Here is a 19779-nt window from a genome sequence, read left to right as displayed (position 1 = left end):
CCAGTCTCAGCTCCTGGAACCATAGCGTGACCTTGACCTTGAATGGCCTTCCACGTGTTGAGAAGCTACCCTGACTGAGCTTAGACTGGTTGGATTCTGTAAAGGCAACCCTGAACATAGATAGCTTCTCCATTGTATATTTATGACTGTGTTTGTCTGAGTGCTACAGAAAACTGGTGATAAGAATAAAAAGCAATTGGGGGTGGGTGGGGAATCACGTATTTTTATGTTTTTCAAGGAACTTCCCATTTCTAGAGGTTTTTATTTTTTTATTTTTATTTATTTATTTTTTTCAGTTACTTTGTTACTCCTTAAAAGACTCATTGCTGCCATGTAATTTAGCCACAAACGTGCTTCCATATGTGCCTGGGATTCTCAGGCTTCTCAATGACGTACGTGTGTTTAGTACCTGGCCTTTCTCCATGGTAGAGTGCCTACTGGGTTTAATACTATTTTCTTGGTTCGGGGTTTTTGTTTTTACATCCTGAGTAATTCTTCAAATTTTACCCTATGCCTGTTTAATTTTAACCTTTTAGTAGAACATTTGGAATGGCCCTTTACCCTGAAGGGTGTGTGAAGGACTTTGCGGAATAACTTGTTCCTCTAGCTGACGTGTTTCCATTAGATTTTACCAAGTAGCCTCCATGGGTGTAATTTCACCTTGTGTCATCTTAGGGTAAATGAACCAGCCCACTGCAGCTAAAATAGTTGGTTTTTCCCTAAGGGAAGGTGCATCAAAAGTGGTTGAGAGCAGCATTGTAGGTGTTTTCTGAAAGCTCCGTTTCTTTTTACGTTATTCTTCACCATTACACTCCTTTAGAGGGCACACTCTTGTGCATTTGCATCCTTGCTTCAGAATAGCCCTGTGGGGGTGCCAACGCCTAGGGAGAGGGGATTGATGGCCCTGGCAGTGTCACACCCATCCACTCTTGATGCTCTTTTGTGTTTGTAGCTCTGAAAGCCAAAGTCACTTTGACATTTTACACTTTTTAAAATTAGGGTCTGCATATGCTTTAGTGGACAGTATATTGATCCATAAATGGCTGCTATTACATACTCAGTGAAGAAACAGGAATTCAGGTTTAGAGGTAAATGCAGCTGTTTCTCTCTAAGGCTTGGCCACTGTTTAGATGGGAGTGGGGTGGCTCACTTCTTTTCATGGTGTTTGTTTGTTTGTTTGAGACGAGGGATCTCTGTGTAGTCTTGGCCACTCTTGGCTGCCTCAGACTCAGAGATCCATCTACCTGCCTCTGTCTTCCAAGTGCTGGGACGAAAGGCAAGTGCCACCATTGACTTGGTTCTTTCAAGGTGCAGTTTTAGTAACCACTCATGGCCCCTGTTAGCAAAGGTAAAGCCAGGCAGTATAACTGTAACAGTGGTGAAGATCAGCTGAGTCCCACAGAACTGGGACTCCATGGTGGCCACATGAGCGTGCCCCACCTGACTCTGACATGTTTGACTTGGCACATTGCTGGCTCCCTTCTATATCTCCATTTTGGAAAACGACTCTTTGAGAAGCCATTGCAGGTCTTGACAGGGGGGGTATAGGGGTATAGTTCTTTATGAGCATTTTAGCCCTGAGACTAAAGGCTTGTAAGCGTTGAAAATGAAGATGAAGATGCCATCGAGGGAAGGTTAGAAGCACTTCGTAGTTCCTGAGGGCAATTCTAGCATGGGATTGCACCAGCTTATAATTGATGTGTAGGTAGGAAACTGGTGCTGAGAGATCCAGCTGCTCTCAGTAGGGCAGTGACTCAGACAGGAGAGAAACCCATTAGCCTATAAAGTGAACAGATTGCCTTTCTATTCCTTTTTCTGCCCCATCAGAGCACCAGCTTGCTCCACTTTCACCAAATGTAAATTAAATGCCTTATTTATTATGGTATCTCTGGTGTTCAAGTTATGTATGTTGCTGTAATTTTTACGAATTGAGCATACATACTTCTATGAGAATAGAAGGGACTTTAAACAGTCTTTGTAATTCTGAGGCTGATTGAGCATCACAAGTTTATATTTTTCTATTATCTTAGTTATAGAGAGATTCTGAGGTGGGTTAGAAGATCATCTAACACGCATATTATTTTACTTCACACCGTTAGGGTTCTAAATATTTGTCTATCTATTCCTTCATTCATTTTTAGTTTGGCTTTTTAGTTAATCCGTTGTGAATTTCACATCATGTACTGAAATCCTACTCATCTCCGACCTTTCGTATCTGCCCTCTGCTCTTGCAAACCTCCCCCCACCTCCTCTCCAAAGAAAAAAACAAAACAAAAAAATCTCGCTGTGGAAGCTGTAGTGTGTCACCATGAGTCCCACAGGATACTCCCTTTTGCCCACACTTTTTACTTGCAAATGTTCATTGCAATGAGTCATTGGTCTGGTTCGAGGCCTCTGGCTTCTGCTACTCCATAAATACTGAATCCTTACCAGGACTCCTCTTGGATATCCTATTGTTTGCCCTGTGTCATGGAGATCCTGCAGCCTTGGATCTGTAGGACCCACCCCTTCACGAAAGCCAGCAGTTCATAGATGGAGTAGATGTTGGAGTGGGCCAACTCAAAGCCCCAGATCTGGGCCTGAGTGAACACCCTTTCCTCAAGAATTAAAATGGCGCAAAAATAATATGGGGCCTTCATAATCTTAAAGACAAAACATTTTGTGAGATATGATTATGCCATGCTAATGTATAACTTGTAATGACAAATTATGAATTTGTAATAAATTCAGTTTACTAGACTAAAATTTTCTTTGTACACAGTATTAAGTCAAGTATTAAGCAAAAATTTAAAAGTAACAATATTATGAGATATAATGAAATATAATTAAGCCTTTGAAGCATTTTGCTGTGTTCTTAGAATAACCAAGTGCTGCTTTTGGTCTCTGCATTAAATCAGGGTACAGATGTGTTTTCATTGGTTGAAATAGGTGAAGTCTTCAAAATATGAAAATTTCCCGCTATCCTGGTCAGGACTGTTTTGGTAATGGAGATGAACTCAGGACATTGACTCTACGAGCTCTTTGTGTCATTGCTGGAAGGATGGCTCTGATCAACAGGGTCGTATTAAAGTAGTTCACTGGGCAGATGAACATGGAGCAAGACTGGTGTGGCTCCATTGGGCCATGCATTGCATTATGTCCTGCTAATCGAATGCAGCTTCCTTGATTTGTGGTTATTTCCCTGAATTCTTCCTTTAAGAAACTCAAAGCTCCTACCTAAAAGGAGACAAGTTGCTCAACTAGAATAATCAAAGGTGAAATCTGATTCTTTCTGACATTTTTAGTGCCAAGCAGTGAACAAAAGGCTTCTTCAAGGTGGCACATTGTTCAGTGGTTCTGTGTGTGTGAATGTGAGCAGCCCAATGTATTAAACATTTTCCCAAGGTTGACAGTGGAGTGCCAGTTTCTGTTTTCGGTTCCTTGAATAGTAAAGCCTGTTCTGTCAGCAGCCATTTCATTAAATGCCTCAGCACAAGTGTGTTAGACACAGACACAGGAGACAGGGCTTAAGTCTGAGTAGATGAAGAAACACTTGAAGAGCAGAGGCAAATGTGTGGAGAGGAACACAGGTGTGCTGGTAAGAGGCAGACGGTGTGGGTTGGAGGAGAGAAAAGACATCCACCACAAAACTAAAAGCCATTTTTTTGGTGGCCTGGAAGATTGAGTTTGGAAGCTGAACTGGTTTATAGAATGTGTATAGGAGGAAGAAATGGCTTAGCGACGCAGTTGACACTCAGTTTGGACTCACTCTGTGGACAGCCTTGTGCAGCTGTCTGAAGGTGTGAGAGAGAATAGGCTTCCCTGGAGTGGCCATGCTGAGAGAGAGGTGAGTCTATAGGAGCCCTCCACCTTGGACACAAGGAGAGGCAGGGAACTCTTTCCCCTGTTGCATGGTTTCTGCCTTGGATTACTTTAGTGATCTCTACACTACATCCAGGCTCCATTGCTCTCTCTCTCCTTTCTTCTCCCCACTTTGTCCTGGGTCTAGTCCTTTCAGCAAGGGCTGAGATCAAATCCAGACCCTTGCACAAGGTAAGCATGAGCTCCGAGAGCCACATATCCGGCTTTCCTATCTCATTCTTAAAACTTCAGCTCAAGTACTGTTATTCCAAAGATCACAGAGGGGCAGGGAAGGGCCTCTGGGAAGCCAGAGTCAGGTGATGCAGCAGGGAGCACGGTGAGGAAGGCTTTCAGATCCTGGCGGCCATCTGCTGGGACCCTGTGGCCAGTGCTCCCTTCCCCACCGCTCTGTGTTTCAGTGCACGTCGTTGTATGTGACTAAAAATGTACTTTCCATTAAATTAGGATTCACTATTTTATTTGAATGCTGTAACTTCAAAGCCATGTTGTGCCCTTCAGAAGAAATGAACAGTCAGTTTATTCAGTCAGCTGCCTATCAGCTGACTGAAATTCCTTCTGTCAGGAGGGAACAGGTTATATGTGAGCTAGGAAGAGGGATGTGGAGGGGAGCAAGTTGGAAAAAATACTTTCAAAACAAGACATTTTTGTTTTTCGGTCCAGTTTTCCCAGAAGCTTTAGCATAAAAATGTCTGTCTCACCCTCAGTCACATCTTGGATGTTTAGGAAAAAAACATCTCAGGAAATCATGCATAGTCCTACAGAAAGCTAGTCAGTGGGAGAATGGCCAAAGTTATCACTTAGTTTTAAAGACCAGTTTAGTGTACATTGTGTAGAGAAGATGTTTCTGGCCCTCAGTGCACGGTTGTAGACAGTGCTATGCTTGTCCTGTTCCACGCCTGTTGCACAGGCTAGAATGTCATCTGCTGTAATTTGATGAGGACAAGTGTTCCGTTAAAATGTACTCAATAGGATAATGTACAAATGTGCTTGGTTTTCTTTCTTCATATATAAAATACAGAGCTCTACTGAGGTGGAGTGGCCTAAGCCTTTAATGCCAGCATTTGGGAGGCAGATGTGGGCAGATCTCTGAGTTTAGGACCAGCCTGGTCTACATAGCGAGTTCCAGGACAGCCAGGGTTACAAAGTCAGACCATGTCTTACAAACAAAGAGAACCCTATTATTGTGGTTTTTGGCTTTGAAATTATACTTTTCATAAAATTTAATTAAATGTGTTATTTCATGAAAGCAAAAGTTAAAAGACATTTAAGCATAAAGATCTTTCTTGTGATCTCTTATTCCCCCAGATAGGATGGAAACCCAAGATTTTTTTCTTGTATGTTAGACTTACCACTCCATTCTCCAATTCTGATGGCAGCCATACACAATGGATAACAGCTGACTTCTGATTCTGGTCAGGATGGCGCTGTCTATTCCTTTATTCTAGTTTTACAGTGTGTGTGTGTGTGTGTGTGTGTGTGTGTGTGTGTGTGTGTGTGCTCCTGAGGAGAAGGCATTCACTGACATGGCCAAGACTGTCTTCATTTTCACTGATTTTCCTATTTCTCAGTCTGCTCTGGTGCCAGGATGCTTTCTGTAAGGAAAAGAGTGTACATGATTGTGCTCTTCTTCCATGGTCTTAGACAAGGAATGAGCTATAGCCACCATCTGTCCCCAGGGACTCAGTGTAGGAAGGACACAAGAGCATTCCTGGGGCAGGCTTTGGCTCTCCCACCAACCTGCTTTCTAGCTAGTCACTGCTTTAATTCTCACGGCCTGCCGGGCTCTTCTCCTGCCCCACCCAAGATGACACCTGTTGGCTTTTACTCTTCCAGCTTCTCGTGGGTCTTACCTCCCTCAAGGTCACACTGACACATTCCATCAAGTACTGGAAACACATCTACAGCTTCCTCTCAGCACTCAGACTCTCATCCTTGGCTGCCCATGAGTGAGTGACTCATGTCTTTCTTTGCCTGCTTGCCTCCTTCATTTTCTCATCTCCAGAGCTGCCTTTCTGGTTCCTCCCCTTCCTATTCCACCAAATTTAGACTGACTCTCTTCACATAGTGCAGGGAGGCTCACTCACACCTCCGTTCTTCCAGTACCTTTCAGCTTCTAATGGCCTTTCTGCATCGTGGCACACTGGTCTCCTCCCCTCCTGCTGTCGTGTGTTCTGTACATTTTTATCATTGTGTTTTCCTCACTATTGCTTTCCTCCCCACTAGCCCAGGGACTCTTCATCACCTTACTGTCATGACACTTCACACGCTCTAGAATTTTCATGCAGACATAAATGTGTTGTCATTCTTTCCCTAACCCAGCAGAACAGACAGACACGTGCTTACTAAACACCTCCTCTGCTTTAGTTTCTCTCCCAGGTACTGAGAGAAGCAGCCCCTGCCCTCACGACCTCACAGCGTGTCCCTGGGAAATGATTGCTTTTGGACCTGGTGCTTGCTCTACCTATGAGCATCAAGGTCACAGAAGTTCTGTCTAAAAGGCGGATACTTTTCCTCTTGTACTTTTTTCAAAAAGTTGTTTGGAGGTGTTAAACGTGAGCCTGCACTTGGCTCCTTGAAAGCTGCCATTAAGCATGCAGACTAAAACCAAGTGGTAGAGACCGAGCAGTGTTGTGCCTCCTCCAGCTCAGCCGCTGGAGACAACACAGGAAGCGAAGGTGCTGTCATGGTTACAGTGTACTTCTTCCTTCCTTCCTTCCTTCCTTCCTTCCTTCCTTCCTTCCTTTTAGTTATACTCCCAAGAGCTACTTTAAAAGCTGTAAAGTATTAAAAGCATCATTACTTAAATCAGTATTTATTAAAAGAGACATTAAATGTATGTGTAATTACTGTTTGATGATTCTCCAGTTCAAATGTGTCACCCTCCCTTTTCTTCTCCCTGTGCATGTACTGAAGTGCCTTTCAGATTACCATCTGCCTCACACTGAACGTGTTTAAGCAGGTTGTAGTGTATCCCAGGTGGGGAGTTGGTCTGCTCAAACCCATGCTAATGGCTGTTGTGTACCCAGCCTAAAGCCACATGAATGTGCATGAAAAAAGAATTAAAACTTGAACCAGCCTGGATCAAACTGGGTTCTTTTTCTAAAAAAAAAATCATTCATTCCTATGCTTAAAAACCAAGCTTTCAAAACCATAGGACCCATCTTACAGCCAAAACACAAATTCATACTTCATTCTGTTGGCAGGAACCTTCACTATTAATCTAAAAAACCTGTAACTTCTGTACCATTATTAATGCACTGTCTTAATTTTCTTTCTATTCTGAGATAAACACCATGACCAAAAACAAGTTGAGGAGGAAAGTGTTTATTTCAGCTTAGGATTTTCACTTTATACTCCGTCATCAGACGAAATCAGGGAGGTAACTCTAACCAGGAACTAAAGCAGAGGCCCTGGAGAACTCACTGGCTTGCTCCTCAAGGTTTACTCAGCCTGCTTTCTTATACACTCCAAGACCGTTAACCTACACTAACCTAGGGGTGGCGCCACCCCCTCCCACATGAGTCTTCAATCAAGAGAATGCCAAATAGACTTTGTATGGGCAATCTGATAGAGGCATTTCCTCAATTAAGATTCCTTCTTCCCAGATGACCCTAGTGTGTGTCAGCTTGACATAAAAACTAGCAAACAGTACATAATTGCTGTTTTTAGTTTAATATACCGCCAACACCGGAAGGTTGGATTCAAATTTTAGCTGTAAAGTATGGAGCATTGCTTCCTTCTAGTGACATTAACTCACTACTGACGATGAATATCGTGTAGAAGGATTTCCCAACCTATGTTCCCCAGGCTCAGAATGTTAGCAGGCAACCCTCAAGAGAAGGGGGGGCGGGGTCTGTGGCAAGTCAGGGTTGAGGGCTTGGGGTTGCATGGGGGGGGGTGTCTGTGGCAAGTCAGGGTTGAGGGCTTGGGGTTGCATGGGGCGGGGTCCGTGGCAAGTCAGGGTTGAGGGCTTGGGGTTGCATGGGGGGGGGTCCGTGGCAAGTCAGGGTTGAGGGCTTGGGGTTGCATTTGAGGGGTAGAGCATGGGCTAATGATTCTGAGACTCTCAACACCAAGCAGCAGTTCTCGTATACACACGAAAGCTCTGCAGCAGCCCCAGCTCTGGGCGTGTCTCACACGTTCAAGGCGCTGCCAGTGCAGTAGACTATGGTCATCACGTGGGCAAGCAGAGAGTAAGAGCTGCCCACTCGCTCCCCAGGTTGGCTTACTGTGGCAGCTTACATTTGAGATGATTCACACTTGGAGAATTTTAAATTGAACCTTTAAACTACAAATGAATTAATTTGTGACAAATTGAAGTCCAGTGCAGAGTATTTGGACCTCAGGCAGGACACTGAAAAGCCAGTCAGGTAGACTATGAGGGAAGAAAAGCCAGTGTCATCCGTTAAGACAACCGCTAAGGAAGATAAAGAGGTCACTGCATTACATACTTTTTTTTAATATATTTCAAAAGCTGGTATAATATTTATTTAAGTGCTCCAAGTCCTCAATTAAACAGTCTTTCTGTGTAATTGCCCTTAGTAATTCAAGTGTCAATCACTGTATTTCTAAATCTACTACTAATTTCATCAGACTTTAATCTTTGCTAACACTGGAATTACATAGGAAAAGCTGATGAAGAACACCGACTGTTGAACAGACCGAGTGTGATATGGCTTCCATGCCTTTAATTTCAAGTCCATGAAACAACAGTCCATGGAGATTAGGAAGTCTAAATTGAAGGCAGATTTTAAAGCAGAAATGAAGACTGTAGGTGAACTGTTTCACACCTAAGCCCCAACCATACCTGCTGGCCATTGTGTGTTCTAGGTACCCCCAGAGCTGCACTTCTTTATAGTGATTTACTAGTTTGTCTGGTGTTGCCTTTTAGGTTGGGAATAGATTGAGCATCAGGGTCCTGTCTTTATTACTTTGAATAGTATGTACTCTATAGTATTGCATGTAAAGTAGATCAGAAATATAAATAAAGTGGTGTTTTCAGAAAAAAATCAGCACGTAAAATATTATTTTTAATCTTATGATATTTAAAATACGTAAATTAGGCTTTATGGTCCTGGTGGGTGTATCATCTCATCATACTGAGTGTGGTGGGCTTAATTGACAACCCATCTTTCTCAGCACTCCACCTTGCCCAGGAGGTTGCTCTGCAGGCTCTCACCTGGCTGGCTCCTCTGGCTGCTGCAGTCACCTGTCAAATTGGTCAGGTCATGAAGGACTGTATTCCATGTTCTGCCTTCTTGGCCTGGATGGCGCCCTTCATGGCATCTGAGCTCCCTCACAGTTCCAAGAGCAGCAGCTGATAGGCCTCCTCGGTTGTAGTCTCTGATATTTCACTAAGGTCAGAGCTTGTCATGGTTCAGCCTCTAGGTGCAAGTGTGCTGCCTCTCCTTAGAGCAGTGGCTCTCAACCTTTCTTACACGGCCATCCCTTAATATGGTTCCTCATGCTGTGGCTCCCAACCTTAACTTATTTTTGTTGCTCCTTCATAACTGTTATCAGTTGCGATGTAAATATATGTGTTTTCTGATGGTCTTAGGTGCTGTAAAAGGGTTATAAGCTCAAGGGGCCGAGACCCTCAGGTTGAGAGCCACTGCCTTAGAGGCTTATCCCAGTCAGTCTTTCCCCAGCTACATAGGTCGCTGTTTCTTTTTGTTGTAATTTCTCCATTGTGTTTGTGATTTGGTGGCAGAACTTTCTTTAAAGATTATTTTAACATTCTGAGTTCTGGGGTTTTGTAAAATGCCTTAATTTTAGCAGAGCATATAGTGGTGAATACATATATGTACTCTCAGTGCTAAGGAGGCTGAGGCAGGAAGATTCCAAGTTCAAAGCTCACCTTTGAACAAACCTCAGACTTGGTGAGCTTGAGGCCAGCCTGGACGACAGAGTCATTGCCTTCACAGGACCTGCTGATAGTTGTGAGCTTTTGCTGGTTTGCTATAATTGAGAACAAGTTTGTGGCCAAACTGAGTCTTGTTTCTTGTTTTCATTTTTCCTTTTTGCCTCTGAAATAACATTTGGGTCTGTCCTAACCCACAGAATCCTGGAATTTTGTGATCTCATCATGAACAACCCTCAGATAACATTTTGCTCTTCATTCTGAACCTGAGTCCCTTCATTTTAACCTGCAGCTTTATTTCCTTGGCATCCCTGGCTGCTGCTGCTGCTGCTGCTGCTGCTGCTGCTGCTGCTGCTTCTTCTTCTTCTTCTTCTTCTTCTTCTTCTTCTTCTTCTTCTTCTTCTTCTTCTTCTTCTTCTTCTTCTTCTTCTTCTTCTTCCTCCTTCTTCTTCTTCTCCCGCCCCCTCCCCCCCCCCCCAATTCTCAGTGTGAGCATTCCTGGGCCTCAGCAGCAGAGGCTTTCAGTCTGGTTCACTGCTTTTGTGTATGTCACTCCCTGCCGTGGCTACCCACCTGAGCGTCCCTCCTCCTGTTCCTCCAAGTTCTGTCCTCAGGCACAACTGTCTGCCAGGCTCTCAGATGCCCAGCCCTTCTCTACTGTGGCAGGGTTTCCTCTGCTGCTTCACCACGGGTCTGAACCCAGTATTGTTCTGGTGTTTTGGCACACTGGTGGCATTTTTGAAATTTCTAGACCGGACTAGTTTTCTTAAAATAGAAAAGTGCCTCTTTGCTATCTCCTCAAGCTGTGAACTCGGGAAGAGGAACCACCGCCTAGTCCTCTCAAGCTCTGTGGATGGCCGCATCTTGTCTTTGTGTACCTTTAATTTCAGCCACCATTCAGGAGTCTTTTGGTTCCCTTTCGCTCTCTCCCCCTCAGTATGACATCTCTGTACTACAATGAACCCAACTTCTTTATTTTAAAAACGAAAAACATCTGAGCCCTGCAGTGCTTTCCAAAAGGAAGTGTCTTTTCTTTCTGTTTTGGAGAAGAGTTGACAATAGCTCAGTGTAACCCTGCTTATCAGGATCAGTTCCTATTTGTTCTGGACAGCGAGCTGTGCAGTACTGTCTGCTGTTGCAGGAGCTTGGTTGCCATCCCCACTGACATAGCTCGCAGGTCCGGACAGCTGAGTGAGATGCTCTCTGTCACTGGCTGTTTCACTCTCTGAAACCATTCATCATTGAACAGTACAGGGACTCTGGGGGCATGACATTTGTGACATACATGAGTCTCCTTTTTTATTAAAATAGTTAAAATGGATACATGTAGCAGCTAATCTGGGAGTGTTATTGTGTTGCTTATAAATTTGCATCTTATTCAGCGTTTCTATTTATGGGTCATACCTAGTGTGGTAGGTTCTCTTCCGTTAGTCTTTTTTCTTTGTGTTTCCACACGTGGTTGGGAATGTGTGCACAAGCATGTCAGAAGCCTGAAGCTGATGTCAGGAATCACGTTTCTACCTTATACTTTGAGCCAAGATCTCTCAATAAATTCAGAGCTCGCTGCCAGTATAGCTGATCTCACTAACCTGGCTAGCTTTATTGCTTCCGGGATGCCTCCACCTCTGTCTTCCGAGGTTGGAGTTCCAGTTGGGCATCATGCTCGCCTGGAATTTGCATGGGTTTCTAGTGTCTGTTCTCCAGTCCTTGTATTTACACAGCAAGGGCTTCACTTCTAACTGCTGAGTCAGCTCCCAGCTCCAACTTGTCAGTCTTTAACCTTCTTCATTTAATTTTTTAAAAGGCTACTACAGAAGAATGCATAGAAAATAAATACAATTAAAAGTATAGTTAAAAGCCAGTGCGTCCTACGCAGTTAGTGCTCCGGCCAGGCCACTAGTGGAGAAATTAGCCACAGGTGGGGTTTCAGACCCTCTGTCCCCAGAGAGACATCTGCTGCTCCAATACTCTTGATAATCATCGCTCACTACTTATCAATGAATATGACTAGATTCTCTAAGAAATACGGTTTTATGTTGCATGTCTTACATTCTGCAGAAATGGGTTTCCACTCCATATTATTCCTTTGCAAGTTTTCATCTATTAAGCATTATAATTGGGAGAGCATTTTGTTATATAGGACTGGGTTTGTAGGTGCAGTGAAAATGATGTATTTGCTTACTGATATGGGCCGTCTGGGTTGTTGGTAATTTATAACTTTTAAAAGTACTAGACTATCTGTCCAGTTTCTCGGGGACAAGAGAGTTTCTACCTAATTGCCAATGGGATTACTAGAGAACGGGCCGCGTGTGTAGGTCGCTGTGTTAGACAGTGCCTACTGTGTTGAAATGGTACTTAGGCCTACTTACTCGTTCAACAATGGCATATGACGTTTACCTCCCCTGACACCAACTTTGCCAAATTTTGAAATTAAGTGCGAGTTGTGAATTGATAGCATATTATGCTATGTTGCATTATTAATTTGCATCTTTAGTTACTAATAGAATTGAGTGTTTAACTATTAGCCATCTAGATAGCATCTGTTTGCAAGGCCTTATTGCAAAGATCTCCTGATCATAAAATTCATAAATCAAACTATTTCACTGTGCATAGATTATTCTCTAGGATTACTCCACTACTTGGGATAGATCTCCATGATGTACAGTTCCTTGTCAATAAGTGCGTATTTTTGGATGAACTGTGTGATTAGAGGGTTAGCATTTATCCACCTTTAAAACATGGCAGGTTTTGATACCGCTTCTATTTCCAGTGTATTTTAAAAATGTGTACTGGTCTAGTACTTTAGACTCTAGCATAGATTCCATATGGTCCTAACGATGTTCACCTCAGTAGGCACACTCTCAGGTTCCTAGGCCCGTGCTTGCTTCTGCACTAATTCCCCAGTTTCATTATAAAGAAAACAAAGAGAAGCTTTTACTTACTACCTAGTATTAATGATTTTTCTTATTTTTACTCTAAGTATCTCTTATTCTTGTTTCACCTTAAACATTTTCATCATCCTGTCATTAGTGTCTTTATATATTTGAATCATATTTCAATGTTCACTTTTCTTTAATCTTAAATTATCTTATTTTGTTCTTAAACATCATTATTTTAGCTTAAGAACTTTCAAATAAATGTATTGTGGTTCTTGTCAATATAATATTTGCCTGAGTGTTCTAAATGAAATATATTTTATATTATACAGTTTCATCTTAGAAAAGAAGGAGAGACTGTAGAATTTACAACTTTTTAGTAGTTTGGTGAAAAAAGTATACTTATATTTTGATTAAAAGTTATTAAGGAGCAATTAGAAAGGAATAAAGATGAGCATCTAGTATTGAATGAATGTCCCAGTGTATCAATTTAGTAGAGCTGATTTTGTGATTTATCTGTGATAAATGGAATTATGTTGATTGGGTCATAAACAGCCTATATATTTTATTTGTAAACTGCAAAGAAAGCCTTGGCCCATCACACTAGAATATATGAGAGCCGCCAATGTGAGCACAAAGAAATGCCCACTAATCTGTTGAGTTCAGTGTGGGGATACAGTACCCTCAGAAACACACGTCATGCAGACCCATCAGTTTATTGGTAAATCTTTGTCTTTGCTAAATCATACCTTGAGAACCCGTAATTACTCAGCTGCTTCCAAAAAATGTCCTAGGCAGCTCAAAAGAATGGAGTCTAGCAATGGAACCAGCAACCTCATGAGGCAGCAGAGGCAGCACCCAGAGCTGGAAGGCAGAGACAGGAAGAGCATGGATGCAGGTGTTAGTCCCTCAACATAAGCCTGCCTTCCTGGCCTCCACCTGTCTCCTAAAAGGGCAATGTTGACAGTACCTGAAGACTCATAAAGGGCTTCCTAACAACTGGGACTGTGGAAGGCAGTCTGTGTCAGCTTCCGTTTCCTGCTTCAACTGCAGCACCTCCAGCCAGCATGCCTGCATTTGGGCCGCAGGCCTCTCATGACGGGCAGGTACCACCTACCTTCAGGGGCAATCAGTTATTGAAAACTTTGCACATTTGAACCACAGCTCAAAAGGAATGATCTTCCTGACCACTGTGACGATTATTCAGATTGGATTCTATGTGTAAAAATAGAATAATACACTGTCGTTACAAAGACAATTCTAGTGTCGCTCTCAGGGTTGTCACTTAAAGATTTTAGCCTTGTGTGTCCATAGCAGTCCTTCAGAGGATCAGAGGATCAGCTTGCCTGCACAGGCCTTAGCTTTCTTGGGTTAGCCGCCTTTTCTTTTTTTGTCTTTGTTTCACTGAGAATCTATTCTGTTTCTTTTATGACATTTTGAGTTCATAAGGTACAAGACCAGCACCATTCATCACAACCCTTCCTGGAAATAATAGCAGGATCCCTTTTATAGCACGCTCACCATTATCTAAATGGATCCACCCATCATTCCTGTGACTGCGCTATCTATAACAGGAAGTGGATATGTCCCAAGAAGCCTGAAGCAGGGGGGGTGGGAGTCCTATGCCCCTTAGACTCCCTCCAATCTTCTTAACTTCCGATCAGTGAGGTGTAAGATCACATTAGCATTTAAACTGCTCTCCCTTGAACCTCAGAAGCATCTGAGCAACCTTCAGATAGGACCTTGCATTTATCCTGTTGTTTTGATCTCATTAATGCAACAGAATAACGCTTCTCTTGCCTGTATTCTGGTTTTGTTATTTGATAAATTCACTATTTGTCATATTGCAGATTTTGTACATGCCCTCCATATTATGTACATCGTTGGTGAAGGTTTTGGTTAGTATTAGGTCAAGTTCAGAACTCTGGCATAGCATTAGAATCCTCTATAGATTGATACATTTCATTCAGGTATTTATAGATTGTTCAAGTCAGCAGTTGCCCTTATTTCAGCCCCATTTCTATGTTAATTATAGAATCATAAGGGACTTTTAATATTGTGCATACCTCACTAGAATTGAGACACACTGCATTTCCATGGTTACACTGCCGAAGAAGGAAATCTGACGAGCTTACCATGACTTCTTTGGTGCACCTCTTCTTAGTTCCCCAAAATCATTCTTGCATAACATTCTTTGAAGAATCGCACCCAGCCTCTTGTCTCTGTCTGATTTGTAATGTGAGGAGCCTACCTTCGCTTTTCTAAAAATGTAGGCATGGCATTTCCTCCTTCCCTTTTCCTGGCACGACTTCCGTTCTCCATGTTTCTGTGGAAAGCCTGTAAAATGGCTCAGTGTTCTCAGATCCTCAGTGTGTGATCACTCAGATCTGTGCCTTGAGACCACTGAGGAAGACTCAGCTTGATGAGTCTCTTACCTATGTGTGTTCACAGTGGAAAGAGTATTATGGTTCTGTGACTCTAGTCATTATGAATATTCACTTCTGGACTTGGTAAAAGAGGAATCAGTTTTTGTGCCTAGCTTTACTTAGCATTATTTCCAACTCATTAATGGATCTGTGATTGTAAGAATAATAAGAAAATAGATACCTTATTGTGAGGTTCCTTTTGCGTTACAACTCTTGAGGTTTGTTACAGAGAGAAGGCTGAGTGTCTCTATTCTCCACCCTGTTGCTGTTCAATGCATCCTGGTTATTGAAGAATCGAGACAAAATAGCCCAGCTAATGAACATTACTTCTGCACTATAGTAGTCTCCTTCATAAACATGCTCTTTGAACCTCTGTTGACTTCAGTGTTGTTTCATTGTTTGCCTCCTGTTAGACTTTGCCTTCTCTGATTCAGTATTTGCAGCATCAGTGAGATGATGAGCCAGAACTGCCTTCCACCTCCAGTCCCTTCCCCCTCCATTGTGTGTGAGCGAGCATCCTTGTGCTCTGAATCCCCTCCCACCTTCCATAGCATGTGTGGGAGCATCCTTGTGCTCTGAAGATGCCCAGCATGTTTCAGTAAGCCTGGGTCGCTATGATCACCAAAATAAACATTATTAAGTAAAGTACAGTGCACTCCCTGCAATACAGTCACTTACTTTGGTACCTGTCTTTAAACTCAGTACATCCTCTGTATAACAGAATGAATACTTTACTCCTTTCTAAACTCTTTGTTCGATGACTTATTTCCTCCTCTCCTTCTGACACATTGGCTGTTTCATGTTATACTCTTGACATTTAAATTCCTTGGGTTTTGGCATTGTTTGTTTCACTGTTGCATAATAACATTTTTGTTCTTCCCAACCATCTGTTCATCTTAAGGTGTATGATTCCTCTCCTCCACAGTGACCAGAATGCTTTCATCTCACTGCTTGCCTTGACTGCTAAGTCAGGCTGTCTGTGTCGTGGTTCCTCATCAGTAGACCTGGTGATGTTGTCTTTGATAAGCACTTGATAAAAATACAACTCCATCCACCTAGTATTTTGAATGTGCCTTACACCTCAATAAACACATTATAATAAAAGATAAAGGTGATCATAAAAACCTCTGAATTGTGTTGTATAAACATTAGCGTGTCCATTTTTATCACTGAAAAAACGTGAGGCTTGAAGGAATGGTGCTTTGTCTCAGTGCTCCCAGGTTTTGATCCTAGACTCACAGGAGCCAAGAATGAAGCCCCTCCTACCAGTCCTGCAGGAGAAGATCATCTTGTAGATTAGAGAGCCCCTGGCGCTTTTCCTCTGTGAGCTCTTTGTGAGACCAAGAGCTCAACCTCCAGAGAAGGCATGTGAGAGCCTCCTGAGTGTGGTTTCACCTTGGGAAGATGCTCAGATGCACCCATCAGACCCACTGCCTCTGAATGTGTCAAGATCAAGCAACCACAGCAGAGACCCAGAAGTCCCAGAGGTCAGGATAGAGTGGAGGAAGATAAGCCCTTAGGCATGCAAGCCTTCCCTTTTACTTAGAGTATTGCTCTGTAAAGAGCAGCTGGTATTGGAAGTTAAGGGAATGGGGAAAAATTCTCAGATCAAAGGATACACATGAACACCGTAGAGGTTAATTTGTTAGAAACTGAAGTAAAAGTACAGAGTGGTATTTAGAATAAACCATGAAGACTGTTGTCAAAATCTGATGTTCACTGCCTCTGTTTATGTGTAGTAGCACATTTAAATGGAGATGGTCTTTTAAATGGATATGGTCTATTGGGGGTTTTCAGATTTATTTGGTGGGATTTACCCAATGACAAGACTTGAGAGACATCAAAAAGGTGTCATTTGCATATTCTTATTCAACGGAGATTAATTAGGCATTAATTAACTATACAAAGATTAGTCTTGTCTTATAAAATCTTCTTTTAAGGAGACATATACTCCTATATTACCAACAGATTTGTAATGTTTTATATAGCGTCTCTTCCTGCTATTTTCTAAGCTTGTAGAATGTCTGTCTGAGGTTACTAAGTCTTCTCGGGAACACAGTAGCCTTAGTAGTCTTAGTGCTGTAGCAGCAGATTGGAGTGACCAGACTCCTTGAAAGAAACCAAGTCCTGAGAGCCCCATCTTGGGTGTCCTGGTTGTAAATTGTTAATACAAAAAACTTGCTTTTAAAACCATAGACTTTCATTTGTTAACTTTCAAGCTTTTCTTGAGTTTCAAATTTCTTTTTTAAACCTATTGTCTGAGCTTCTCCAATTGATGAAGTATTTTTTCTGTCAATTCATGTTTGTAGATGTCTTTTGTGTACATATTCCTAGAAGATTGAATCATTTAAAGAGCCCTCCTCCAGTCCTTTTTAATGCCACTTTTCTACACTGATTTTTAAATACCATTAAGTATGCATTTGCTCTTGGACTAGGGACCATTCTATAGCCAGCCACTGTAGTTCTTAGGAACCATCTACAGTGGGACTCCTCAGAGAATCCCAGCCCCCTGAGGTGCTCAGGAAGCAGTGTTAACCCTTTGCCTGCTTGATTGCAGGAGGAATGCCCGCCCCTGAACAGGCCTCACTGGTGGAGGAGGGGCAACCACAGACCCACCAGGAAGCTGTCTCCACTGGCCCAGGCATGGAACCCGAGACCACAGCCACCACTATTCTAGCTTCCGTGAAGGAGCAGGTACACCCTTTCATTGACGTTTGCGATGACATTTCTTCAATGCCTTTAAAAATTAATCTTTGGATGTGTTTTTCAAGCTGTCTAACGTCCTTGATGCCTTCACGTTTTCTAATTATAAGGTGTTTACATCCCTGAGTACATTGGGATGACTGGCATGGAGAGCTGCTCCAGCTGCCAGTCAGAGCCGGAACATGCAGGATACTTGTGCGTCTGCAAGTAAGGACAACCTTGATGGTGCGCGGTGTCTGTCTCCCACCTTGCCGAGTGTGTGCATGCGCGCAGAGCTGTGTACGGCGTGTTTCACAATGCTGACTGTCCATCAGGACTCTGGCTTGTACTGTCTAGATACTCGGAGTTTTTTTTAACATAGGCATTAGGGTTGTCTCTGGGGCTTGGGGGGTACAAGCTGTATTTGTATGTTTGTCTCAATCCAAGTAATTCATTTTGTGAGCTAATGTTGTAAACGTTGTCACACTGTGCCTATTTGCTTCCACCTGTGTTTATGTTTTCCTTTAAAGCACTAATACTCTGTCCTTTAACTCCAAGTGACCTTCAAAGTTAGGTCTTATCTGTAGTGCTTAGAGAAATTGGAGCTCTCAAATTTCATTTTTAAGATTTAAAGGCTTAATAAAGTACATGTAAATGTATCCTCTAGGAATCGTTTTCTACCTGCCTCCAAAAGAATTCATGTGCCCTCCGTGAAGGTTATTCTGCTCAAATAATAGGTTAATTTTTAAAAAGTTTACTATTACTGGGTATCTTTTTGAGAGAAATAGACTGCGTGTGATAGTGTTTTCCAAACTCAGCATCAGTGGCACACATAACTGATGAAGACAAAGAAGGAGGAGCCACTAACGTTGCATCACCTCTCCGTTTGCCTTAACCAGGCACTCTGCAAGGAACCACTCCATACCTGATGTTAGAGCGAAGTTTTTTAAGAAAACCAGTTTAGGAAATTACTCAAATAGCAGTGCGATTATTTTCCTTATTGAATTTGGGAGTTTGAAAATGGTACAAAAGTATTTGAAGGACTGTAGCTATAGCTCAAGGTTTGTTTGTTTTATATACTACAAAAACATTAAGACAGGAGAAAAGTAATAGCAGATTGCTTTCATTTACTCTTGAATGCACCTCCCAGGGCCTTTAAGTGAGGAGAAATGGCTGTTCCCTGGAGCCCCCAGTAGCTGTCAGAGTCGGACGTAAGGAACAGTAAGGTGATGTACCTTAGAGCTTACAGTGTTCTGATGAAGGACTGGCAAACTGATCTCAGTGTCCAGAACCGACCAGAACCTGGAAGCTGTGTGCACTAAACCCAGCAACAGAGATGCTGCGTTTGCCCCTTCACACCAGCGAGCTGACCCCTGAAGTCCCTGAGGAAAGCAGCTGTGATCTTTCCACTGGGGAACTGGGTTGGCCTGAGACTGTTAGAATTTCATTGTTTGGTGATAGATTGTATTCGAGTGAATATTTTGTGTGATATTGCAAGGATTCCAATTTCTCCAGGCAGCAAAGTGTAGCGTATGCTGCTTATTAAAAGGATCGTCATATGTCATCCAGATAATTTAGTTATTTGGAAGACACATTCTATCTTTATTTCTTTTCATGTCCTGAGGAGTTTGAGTTCATTAATACACATTTGTAGTTTCCATATATAATTCCTTTTCAAAATTGTCAGTGTTCAGCACTCAGGATTTCAATCATTCACCCCAGAGAATTCTGTCTTCTGAGTTACGACATATGCCCGCTTTTTAAATAGCAGTACAACTTCCATGAGATTTTTTCAGAAACACACAGCATATACTTGAGTAAAAGCTTCTTGACCTGTAATGAAATATGCCACTGTCTGTGGTCAACCCTATGAGACAGAGCACAGGAAAGCTAAAGATAAATAAATAGCACTAATTACCTTCTAATTCTGAGTTTAACTGCTCCTCAGAACGACCTTCTTAGCATACATGTTACACTCCAGTGAAATGATTACTGCTGATAATGTTGGGCATCCAAGACCAGTGTTCTGGAACATTGAGTCACTTAGCCTTGCTGCCTTGCCCTGGCCCTCGCT

General features: G+C 42.5%; 1 protein-coding gene across 15 annotated transcripts in view; it reads left to right on the top strand.

The window, feature by feature from the left end:
• Pkp4 (plakophilin 4) overlaps positions 1-19779 on the top strand; it is a 207345-nt gene that overhangs the window by 45956 nt on the left and 141610 nt on the right. For 13 of the 15 annotated variants that reach the window (XM_085834896.1, XM_085834893.1, XM_029474653.2 and 10 more), the window contains exon 2: positions 17581-17717. The exons of 1 other annotated variant lie outside the window; for it this stretch is intronic. In XM_085834896.1, the coding sequence (XP_085691022.1) occupies positions 17586-17717 (132 nt within the window). In that variant the 5' untranslated portion in view covers positions 17581-17585. Of the gene's footprint in view, positions 1-17580; positions 17718-19779 lie in introns of those variants that run through there. One more of the 15 variants, XM_085834897.1, reaches the window with a different exon arrangement.

This window comes from Mus caroli, unplaced genomic scaffold (genome assembly GCF_978045245.1).
Source record: "Mus caroli unplaced genomic scaffold, Mus_caroli_1 scaffold_2, whole genome shotgun sequence".
NCBI lineage: Eukaryota > Metazoa > Chordata > Mammalia > Rodentia > Muridae > Mus > Mus caroli.
This window is presented reverse-complemented; position numbering and strand designations above follow the sequence as displayed.